Genomic DNA, 12173 nt, shown 5'->3' on the forward strand with positions numbered 1-12173 from the left:
TTAAGAGTTACATTCAACCCGCAAAATTATTTGACCACACTTATCTTTCCCTAAATAGCTTTGTTAGAAGACAAATACAAAGGCTCTACTGGGAGTGTTCTATATATTCTCTACCCTGATTGTCTGTGAAGATCAACAAAGCTGAAGTCAGAGATGACATTGTTCAACCTCAGGCTAATGAATAATATACTATTTTAACAGCTTTACTCTCAGATCATGGAGGCACCACCTGTCATACTCGGAGGTGGTAGAGGTGACCTCTGGTTTGCAATGCTAAAGTAACTTTCAACATGTATTTCATAATTCATATTTAAGCTCCAGCTATTCATAATGGATAAACCAGTTTAAAGTTCACTAACCTGCTAAACTTTACTCTCTTATACAAATTGGTGCCAAGTTTTTCATATAGCAAATGCATCGATTAACAGGTATTATAATTCATATAAGCCTAAAATTGAAAAATTATAAGGTAACAACATTACGACATGGGGTCAACAAAATGCTATCAATCTCCTGATTTTTTTTTAAAACAAGCAAGATATAAATGACCAATCCTATCAAAAAATATACTGTAGGAAATAAAAAACCGATGTTTTGTACATGTTTTCCCTTTCCTATAATGAGCAAATTAGAATAGGAATCAATGTATTGTTATGTGATTAGATAAGGACTGTAACAACCTTTTGATGTTGTTTTCAAATTAGCTTCATAAATAACTTCATTAACTTCATAAATACCTGTTCCAGAAACATTTTTGTGCCTATAGGCAATCTTTCAATGACACAACAGACAATAAAACCTCTAGCTTTGAGATTTTAGATATCAAAGATAGTATCAGTTATACTTTCCATGAAAAATTTAAGTTTAAAGATGATTAAAATAGCTAAAAAGATTATGATTATGAAGTCTGCTTAAAAAGCTCAATGAGAAAAAAGTCCCATTTTGCTTAGAGCTCTTTTCCTTCATATCTTAAAACTAGAATTTTTTGGCAAAAAGAATAACAAAAAGGAAGGAGATAAAATCAAGTATGGAAAAAATACTCTACCCACAGAAAATCCAGAGTTTCATTAAATTTCCAAATTTCTATCTGAGGGAAGCTGCAAGTACCGCTTTAAGCATGAATTAAGATCAGCAAGTGCTAAGGTTTTTTAAAAAATATAACTCTTTGAGCAAAATTAACTAATATATACAACATAATTCTTACCATTTTTGGTGACCAAAAATTGTTTGCTTGATGGTAGGTAAGCCTTCACTTTCAATTCCTCCCCTGTAGCCCTTTAAAAAGAGTGAAAAGCACCAAAATACAAAAAATATTTTAAAAGACAAAGACAGAAGATATCACATGTTAATCTCAACACTACACAATCCACACCCCTGAGAAAATTATTTTAGGATTGGTTTGGGAAGGATGCCATAAGTGACATACGTCATGGCAATGAAGAGCACAGCAATATTTATTGTAAGTGAAATGTACCAAAAGATGCAGACAGACCAAAAGAATTTGGATTAAATATTAGACAAAAAGGTAGAATAATACAGAACTATATTATGCAACTATTGTGTTTGCCTCTAACCAAATATAATCTCATTCAGATTTTTAATCTTAAAGTACTGATCATCTGAAGACCAAGAGGAGGCAGAGAAATAGCTCCATGACATTACATAACAAAGTAGGTGGTTCACAAGATCCACATTCCTACCACTGTATTAAAATTGGAACTAAGAGATAAAAAATGCTTTGAATCACAAGATGATAATGTTGAGAATAATAATGGTTGTAACAAACAAAAAATCCTTTTATTGAGTGCTTATTAAGTATAGGGCCTAGAACTCTAACACGCAGTATTTTTATATAATCCTCAGATATCTAAAAAGTGAGTAATATTTATATTCCCATTTTATAAGTAAGTAAACAAAAGCTTAAAGAAGTCGGGTTGCCCACAGTCACAAAACCAGAAGGTAGAGGAGCCAGGATGGAGCCAAGTGACTCTAGGGCTCCTGCTCTTGAACACTGCTCCCTCTGTGGGTCAGAGCCAGCTATTTGATTTTGGGGGGCTACTCTGGAATATCTCACTAAGAAATTTGTTCAAAGATTCTTCTGTGGGTCACCTAAGGGAATTGGTCAGAGCTAGAGTGGCATGTGGTATCTGTCACAAATATAAATGAGCATAAATTTTGAGTTCTGCTGCTGTCTTAAGCTTCAGTCTAAACTTCAAACCATAGATTTGAGCATAAGATAAAGCCAGGAAATGTCCTAAAACCATTTGGCAGGCTTCTAGTATCTTTAGACCATTTCCAAGCGTCAAATTCAACAACATCATGGTAATGCCTGAAGTTCTGCGGGAAGATGATATAATACAGTCACGATGGCACCTGTAAACATGAATGTATAGCATAGAAATGGTCTGTTTCTAGCACTGATTTAAAATGAATTGTTCCTTTGGCCCCAACAATTTAGCCAGAAGTATAGACGTTGGAGTGTGATATAATTGAGTTCTAAGTTACAATAAAATTATTTAAACCATCACAATTTATGAAATGGAACTATAAACTACTACCTGCTAAAAGAAGATCCTGTCCATATATACCAACCCCTATAACAATACTATAGATTATATAACTAAACTAACTAGACAACTAAGGGCTTCAACAAAGAAATCTGAATAAAGAAAATGTATATCTATCACACGTGTATTGAAGAAAATCCTTATTTAGTTATTTTTCCATAAAATGACTATCTTAAATTTTATATATCTATATGACTTGAAATATACATATACATTGTAGACCACAACATAGCTAAATATAGTTTTAACAGTTTAGGGAGGAAAAAAGTCCAAAATCAGAGAGCTTCTATGATATGAACATAATTTAAAATATGGAACAGAAATACACATAGGAAAGACAAGTACATAAAAATAAATGAACCTGACATTTCGGCCTTCCTTGGTACATAAAAAACAATGTTCTACAAGATAAAGATCAATTGATCAAAAGCAGTAAGAACTATTCTGGATATGTGTTAAGCATAAAAATTAAGGGTAGGTTGGGCATTGGCCAAAGGCTCGGTGACACAAATGCAGTTTCTCTTTGACTTTCTGAAATACTGAAAACAGTCCAGGAACCCACTTTATTATTTTACAGATCCCAAAAGGCCCAGGGTCCCCAAAGAGGGGACAGACAGAATCATGAAACTCACAGGGGGGCAAGGACTTGTTAAAAAAAAAAAAATTAAGGGTAATAGAATAGGCCACAGATGAAAGAGAATTCTAACTGTGATTTTAAATAGTTTAATTATTTAAGCTCTTTAGATATTAAGGAAAACATTATCAATTAGAATCCTGTTAATTCTAGAACCCCTGCTCCCAAATCAAAACTCTACCTTTCCACTACAATTGAAAAAGTGTCACTGAGGGAAAAAAAAGGATGTAACAAGTTGAACCACTCATATCCAAACAAGATGATAATTCCAAACAATTCTAGCCTAATTAAAATAGGCTGCCAGTATTGGGATCAATTTTGCAGCTACTGCCAGGTGCTTTTATCGTAAGTACTCAAAGTAATGAAACTGAATTTGTTTTAAAACATTCTGTTATTATTCAGATATTTAAAAAACACATTACGAGAACTGCTAGTTGCTTAAATTACTTTATAATTAAAAGAAAAGTTAATGAGGAAAATAAAAATTTGAAAAGTCTGTTACAAGTAGATTTCCAATTAAGACCTTATTTGGTATCATGAATCTCTCAACTTTTGAGCTCATTCCTAAAAAGGGGAGAAACTTTTGAACCTTAAAGAAGGTCTTATGGTAAAGAACCATAAGATTCTGCATTTATTAATGTCATAAAAAAATTCAATACATTTTAATTTGAAAATAAGCTAATTAGGTTCCTTAAAAAACTAAAAATACAACTACCATATGACACAGCTATCCCACTACTGGACATATACCCTGAGAAAACCATAATTCAAAAAGAGTCACGTACCACAATGTTCACTGCAGCTCTATTTACAATAGCCAGGACATGGAAGCAACCCAAGTGTCCATCGACAGATGAATGGATAAACAAGATGTGGCACATATATACAATGGAATATTACTCAGCCATAAAAAGAAATGAAATCGAGCTATTTGTAGTGAGGTGGATGGACCTAGAGTCTGTTATACAGAGTGAAGTCAGTCAGAAAGAGAAAAACAAATACCATATGCTAACACATATATATGGAATCTAAAAAAAAAAAGGTTCTCATGAACCTAGGGGCAGGACAGGAATAAAGATGCAGATGTAGAGAATGGACTTGAGGAAATGGGGAGGGGGAAGGGTAAGCTGGGACGAAGTGAGAGAGTGGCATGGACATATATACACTACCAAATGTAAAACAGATAGCTAGTGGGAAGCAGCTGTGTAGCACAGGGAGATCAGCTCGGTGCCTCGTGACCACCTAGAGGGGTGAGATAGGGAGGATGGGAAGGAGATGCAAGAGGGAGGGGATATGGGGATATATGTATACATACAGCTGATTCACTCTGTTACACAGCACAAACTAACACAACATTGTAAAGCAATTATACTCTAATAAAGATGTTAAATATTACACTTATGAACAGAAAAAAGAAAGCTAATCAAAGTTATTAAACTTTTTGAAAATTATTTTTTAAAGACCCACCAAAAGAACAGAGTTAGACACTATAAAGAAATGGAATACTGGTAAAGGAAGTAAGGCATTTATCTCAAAAATCTCCATCTTTTGTGCTAACAGAGCAAAACAAAACAGGCATAATGCTCAGTTTTTCTTCATTTATTTTACTTTAGCAACACTGGAGCACTATTTAATAGAAAAATCTACTAGAGGAGGGTTAAACAGGTCATTCTAATTTTCATGCACTAATCTATTTTGTAAATTGCCAAAATTATGAAGTCACACCTTTTATAAACTTTCTATTCCTCACTCAAGAGTACTTACCATTGCCATGTTGGACAGTGGTGGACTAAGTGATCTCCAGCCGCCACAAACTATTGAAGATTTAGAAGAAATATGAAAAAAAGAAAAAAGAAAAATTGAACATCATTGAATGTAAGGTGGCAAAATACCAAAGGGATCATCATGTGTAACCTTGATTCAAAATAATCAACTAAAATGCAAACAGCACCAACTTGCTCTACCAGCCTAAAGATTTATTTTTGAATATTTATTAAAACTACAAAATTTTTAACATCCATGAAAATGTAAATTAATTTTGGAAGAAAAAATATTGAGTGCTGTTAATTTTTTTATTCAATTGTAATCACTGGATTTAGATAATGCTAAAAGCATACAGTACTATGAAGTGAATAAGGGTAACACAACAGGATTTTAAAATGCCAAAAACCACTTTATGGATGAATAAAATGTAGAGCGATTCTTGCTAATGGTTGAAAAGTCAATGAAGATCTTTGAAAAAATTACTAAATAACTACAGGTCTATGATGTAAGAATAGTTTATTACATCACAGTGCACACAGTTTTTCTTCCTCATTTAAAAAAAATTTAAGTAACATCTAATTTTGAAAGCTTTTTCACACTATTAAAGGAATCATTAATAAAAGTGAGGAACATACTGCCAAACAATGGGGAAAAAGTTAGAAGCTTTTGGATTGAATTAGAAAACACCAAGACAATTAAGAAATTGAATCCTCTAACACATCTTGGACCTTCTGCGCAAGCTGAACATTGTACAAATTTTTGTTTTTCTTCAGAAATGAAAACAGACTCAGGAATAAAGAGTTTAATCTTCTGAGAATTTCCATTATACATGAGCGTGGACTGATCTTACCACAAGACAGAAATCCTGCTTATTCTTGAGAGCAGAAAATGAAAGTCTGTTAAACATAACTGCAGGGTCCCAACTCAAGCTATATGCACACATACGTCCCCAATTACTATTTCACAACAGCTCTAACTTAAAATCATGTATTGTTCATGGGTTTATTACACAGCAAAAAATTATATTATCTTTAACCTTCTAATGTCTTTCTGAGAAAAGTATGTCTATGTATGATATTCTGCTTTACTTTGAGAGAATAAAACTCTATAAAATAAGAGTTCTGACAGTGACTTCTTTTAAGAAGATAGATTAACAAGATAAGATTTAGCAGCATACTCCCAACAGTAACTTTACAAAATGTTTCTGTTCTTTTATTTAAATAATTTATTTACTACTTAAAGGGATTAGGTAAAGAGAAAAGCCCAAATGAAAGCAATACCCTCTCCCCCAGGTTTTAAGCATTTGGAGTCTTTGCAACCAGATGCTGCATAATTCTACGGCTATTGGGAACCAATTCATCATCACCAAAAAAGTATTAATTTAACAAAATGCAAGCAAAACAAAGAATTAAAAACTTAAAAATTCTGGGGCTTCCCTGGTGGCGCAGTGGTTGAGAGTCCGTCTGCTGATGCAGGGGACACAGGTTCGTGCCCCGGTCCGGGAAGATCCCACATGCCGCGGAGCGGCTGGGCCCGTGAGCCATGGCTGCTGAGCCTGCGCGTCCAGAGCCTGTGCTCCGCAACGGGAGAGGCCACAACAGTGAGAAGCCCGCGTACAGCAAAAAAAAAAACAAAAAACAAAAAACAAAAAACAAACTTAAAAATTCTTTAATGATACTGCCTTGAGATCACAAGACTCTAATATTTATTCCCCAGCACCTCTGGTGGCATCCACTGAAAAAATAACAAAAACACTAGAAGGAAAAATATAAAAGAACAAAGAATTGCTATGCTACTAATGATACTTAGTACATGTGTATATCTGCTCTCATTAGCAGTGGCGATTATTATTATTACATGCTTATGTTCAAATGAAAGATTCAAGTTTCTAAATTCTCAGTACTGCTTACAGTAGCTTTCTCTTAGTGATTAAATATTGGATAAGACTGAATAACTTTAACAAGGTAGAATCAATATTAACATTCTGATGAGCAACTTTATTCTTCAAGCTATCCTCTATTACTAGTACTCTATTTACTCAAGTCATACACATGTTGTACATTAAAGTATTTTTAGTCAGACAGTACCATATTAGATAATGCCTGTCCTTATTTTTAAACACAATACTTCCACACCTCTCAATGAAAACAAAAAGATAGAGGCTGACAGCCAGAAGCCCAGAAACAGTAAGAGAAAACAAATGAACAGATCAACTCAGTATAGTACTGATCCAAAGCATTTTGTCTTCTGGTTTTCTTCCTCTAGACTCATTCTAATCTAATTAAATCCCATAATTGCACTCTATCTCAATTCAGCATTATGTGGTTGGTACCCAGCTGAGCTAGTTTTTGCCTTGCATATGTTTAAAAATGGGGAAATTTATAAATCACTTCATGATACAATTAAGTGTAAGAGTTATTCACTGTAGGATTAGTAGCTGTTTTAAAATGGTTTGCTTAATTCTATTCAATGACCACAGACTTCTATCTCTAAATCCAACTATCTATTTACCAATTAGCTATTTTCACATAGAGGAGATAAAGCCTAAGAGTATAAGAAAAACAGCACACTTTCATCTCTGCTCTTTATTTTAGATACTGAATTTCAAGAACATTAATGATATCCTTAAGCTCTAAATTTAGTTTTATTTGGCATTCAAGGTTTTAAACTCATGATGCCTAAGGCAGACTGGGCTCTTTAGAGAATGTCGAGTCAAAATCCCTCATCTTAAAGATGAGGAAACATGAGGCCTGCGCCTAGATAGATTAATTGATTTGCCTGAGTCAGAATAGGAGAAATTAGAGAAATGGGTCAAGAAGGCAGGTCTTCTAGGTTTTATGCATACTATTCCATGTCTTCACTAAACATAAAGACAATTTTCAGATAAAATTTTAGATAAAATTGTCAGTTAAGCACACCATCCTTTGAACTTACAAGGATTTGGGACTGAAGAGATTCCATCACAATTGAAAACTAAAAGATCAGTTAATTCCCTGGCTTGAGGTCTTGGAATTTACAAACAGATCATACAACATGGCTCATTTCAATTAAGTTCCATTGCCAATGACTGGTACTTTTAATGAGAGTTAAAGGTGAAGCTTAAATAAATTATTTGCCATTCATTAAGACTAAAAAATAAGTCTGATGTAACCTTAACTATTCATAAAACTGGAGTCCAAAAGGATTTTTAGACCAGAATGTATTTCTCTAAAGACAACAAAATAAACTACCTAAAGGAAAGACAATACTTTTATTATATAGATTTAGTGAACAAGTAAAATGATTCCTCAAAACATAATTCTATATTAAAAGTTCAATAAAACACAACTGGCCTATAAAAGAGCCATTTCTTTCAGCATTAAGCAGATTCATCATTGTCTGGTTAGTAGAAAAAGTGAAAGAATGGTGGGAAAAAAAATCAATGTTAAATATGTAGCAATAAAATATTTAAGCTGAATACTGATAGAAAACTTAATATCCAAACACTGAGACAAAGTTTCCAAATGGAAAGCCATGAAAACTCATGTTTGGGGTAGAAAGAAGGAAGACAACAAACGCCAGAGTCCACTGCACAGCTCAATATAATACAAATATGAGTGAAAGATAAGTCACTATAGGAATCTTTTCCATTTCCTCTCCCACCCTCATTTCTAAATAAAGAGAAATTACACAAAAATATGAGAAATGACAAACTGAGAGGGAACTTACATTTTCTTTTATGGGAAATAGAAATTGCTATTATTGTAATTACAATTACAAATTGTAATTACAATTACAAAATTGCTAATATAGTCAACAGGATCTAATTTTACTCAAATCAAGATTAAATTTCAAGATGTTTTCTTATAAAACACAAAAGCCACCCAGTTCTATGTAATTGTAGAATATAATAGCTTTATACTGATATCTTCAATACTCACCTCTTCTGGGGTGATAACACCTGTTTCCTTAAACTTTGATTCCTAAAGAAAGTAAAAAGAATAACAGTATTACGCTATCTCTCACTTTCAACTGAAAAATGTTTGTGGGCAACCATTTGCTTGGTACCCATCTAGGTAATGGAGCATGTGCAAAAAAAACAATCTGTCACTGGTACCTGACCTCAAGGAATATGTAAGTATAACAGAGGAAACTGACATGAAAATAATCACAATATAATGTGATCAGTGCTATATTAGAGCAAAGCTCTTTGGAAAAACATTCAAAGATTTATACAAACATTAAACCTCAAAATAATTTTGTGAAATGACGAAATATCATTATTTTACAGAACAGAAAAATGTCTTAAAGATGTTTAAACATATTACAATTCAGCCAATGTCTCATTTGAGTAATATTAGAAACCAAATCTATAAGTCCTAAATCATTTAATACTTTCCCATTATTCTCATCTCCACCAAGATATTATACAATATTCTCTCCTCTAAAGCAAGGATGTTACTTACCAAATTTTTCTTAAGTTTAAGTTATACATAAGATTTTGTGGTAGAAATCTACAAAAATGAAGATTCATTTATGAACATTATTGATTCAAAAAATACCAAATAACTACTATATGCCAAGCACTATTTAAGGTAATAGCGACATAGAGTGAATAAAATAGACCATACCCCTCCTTGTCCTCATAAGAAGTTTAAACTCTAGTTCAGGGAGAAAAGCCAAATGGTCATCAATATCAAAAAGAAAAATGGTGCAGAGAGGAAACTGGTCAGGGGTGGAGGGACAGAGATGATTATTTAAAATAGGATGGTAAGAGAACAAAGACTGCACTGATGGGTGACTATAGAGTAGAGACCTTAAGGAAAGGAACAAGCCACAAGGCTGTCTGGGGGAAGAGCATTTCAGGCAGAGGGAAGAGCAAATGCAAAACCCAAGGCAAGAGAGTGCTTGATGGATAACATAGAGGTCAGATGGCTTTTAAGCAAAAGTGAAGAAGGGCTTTTGCTTAAAAGCCAGTAGTAGGTGAGAAAGGACCCTCTACCAAACAAGTATAAGCTTGAAGATCATTGTAAGGACTTTGGCTTTTACTGTACATGTGCCTTCCAAACCATGATTTTTCTTAATTTTTACTCGTTGGGATAAATCATCATCTATTTCCCAGGGATTTAGCTTTTTCTCCTTGCCTTCCCATGTCTAGTAGGAAACTACAAGAATTCACTCTGTAAACCAACAGTTTGCACAGGGAAGATCAAGGAGAGGGTCATTAATTCTGCTTTCCTTATTACTAAAAATACATACTAACAAGCTAACACATCCTTTCAGTTTGGTGAACAAGTAGAATGCTTTCTCAGTACATAATCCTATAAGTTCAAAATAGCAGTTTTATATTTTATTTGGGAGGTTTTTTTCTCTTGCTCCTCTCTCCCTGAAACTAAAAAGTTTTAATAATTGTGTATTATTTAAATGCTGTATGCCTAGTAAGTTAGACGTTTCGGATAAGATGACATAATATGCAAAAGAATCATTCGATTCAAATGTCAAAAAAATTATTTTCAAAGTTGACTGAATAATCTTAATTATGATGGGTTTCACAGTAAACAAATGTAAGCGTAGCAAGTGTTGGAGTTCTCGTTTATAAATTTTTTTTTAACTTGGCCCAACAAGATATCATTTTAAAACCATTCTTAGAAATAAGTATTTAAAAACTGCAGGACTAATATTTCGCTTTGTCATGGAAAGGGAGCAAAGTAAAATCTTCTTAGAACACCAGAGTAACTTCTTGAATAGAGAGGAACAACCATTTCCATGGATATTTCATCCTACACTAAGATTTGTAAAATTTTAATAAAAGCTTAAAGAAAAAAACACTTAAGCAAGAAATCGCTCTTCATTTACTATCATTGCTCGCTTTTCAGAAAGGAAAAATAAAGATACAATAACAAAAAACTTACCATAAAGGGTTATAAAAGAAAAACTCGAATGCAATTCTAGAAATTTATCTTTGAAAATAAGGAAGTCAGTCACTGCTGTAATAGCTAATGTGTCACAATTTTTAGTTTAAAAATGCTGTTACTGCCAATGTAAAAAAAAATTATCTAGAAGAGTCAAGCTGCTCCGTATTATCACTGATGTCCAAGAGGAACTAGTTTCAGCTATTTTAAAACTTGGGAAAGGGGGTTTTGCCTGTAAACTGGGTTCAACGGTACTGAAAGAAATAATGTTGCAAATTTCACCTTGTTCCACTGAAATCTAATAAGCTGCGACCTCATTCACAACTTACTATTTCAAACTCCTAATTACAAGACTTACTACGAAATTTGAAAGAAAAAAAGTAACATGTCATTTTAGTACCAAACACTGATTCGTTTCTTTAAAATAAGCAAAATCCTTGTTTAAAAAGTTCAAAAGACTTCCGATGTTAGGATTTAATGTTCTAAAACCCACTTAGCTGCGGACTACGCTCCAACCCGATGTACCCAGACGAGCTGAGTTCTGGCGGGTGAAGTACGCACAGAGCGTCGCTCCAAGTTTACCCTAGAGAACAGCTAGATAAGACCGCGGGAGGGGGCTGCACCTTTTCCCGCGTACCACCCTACACCGCTCCCCAATGGACAACACCGTGACGCCCCCGGCGTCCGGTCCTCGGTCCCTGCAGAGCCAAGCGTCAGCCTGACAGCCCCCGGCAAGCCCGGCTTACCTTGAGGACCGGGGTCAGGTACTCAGCCACTTCCAGTGCCTTTCCCTTCACCGTGTTAATCACATTCTGCATTCTGGGGCCGGAGTAGCGGCCGGCCCCGCGTCTGAGAGGAAAGGGGAGCCGGGACAGTGGTTGGGAGTCAGAAAATGTCTCAGCACCAGCCGGCGGCACCCGAGGGGACGGGACGCGACGGAAGGGACGGGACGAGGGGGAGGGGCGGCCGGCGCGGCGCGCAAGGGCAGGGCGCGCGCTCCTCGCGCCCCAGGCAGCGCGCAGCAGGCCAGGCCCAGCTGTCACCTGGCCGCGAGCGAGGGCGGCGGGGCTGCGCTGGAAGAAGAGGGCGCACGCGCACCCCTCGCCCTCTCGGGAGGAGTCTTCTCCTCCAGCCTTCACTCGCGCCCCTTCCGGCTTCCGCTTCTTACTCTCGCCCTCTCGCCGTAGCTCCGCCGCCACCTGGGCTTCACGTGACACAGGAGTCTCCGGTCACGTGACGCAAGAAAGGCCGCGCTGGGGCGGGATCGGGTCACTTCTCCCCTCCCTCCGGAAGCGTAACATAGACCGCGCCTGCCCA

General features: G+C 35.6%; 1 protein-coding gene across 1 annotated transcript in view; it reads right to left on the minus strand.

Moving 5' to 3' along the window:
• The window catches only part of ATG3 (autophagy related 3), a 28681-nt gene extending 16750 nt beyond the window's left edge, over positions 1 to 11931 (minus strand). Inside the window, exons 1-4 of the mRNA XM_081234515.1 lie at positions 11603 to 11931; positions 8886 to 8927; positions 4966 to 5015; positions 1205 to 1275 (exon numbers count right to left, since the gene is read on the minus strand). Of these exons, the coding sequence (XP_081090641.1) occupies positions 1205 to 1275; positions 4966 to 5015; positions 8886 to 8927; positions 11603 to 11674 (235 nt within the window). The 5' untranslated portion in view covers positions 11675 to 11931. The remainder of the gene's footprint in view (positions 1 to 1204; positions 1276 to 4965; positions 5016 to 8885; positions 8928 to 11602) is intronic.
• Between the last annotated feature and the right edge of the window lie 242 nt (positions 11932 to 12173).

The sequence above is a fragment of the Mesoplodon bidens genome, assembly GCF_964165515.1.
Source record: "Mesoplodon bidens genome assembly, chromosome: 5".
Taxonomy (NCBI): domain Eukaryota; kingdom Metazoa; phylum Chordata; class Mammalia; order Artiodactyla; family Ziphiidae; genus Mesoplodon; species Mesoplodon bidens.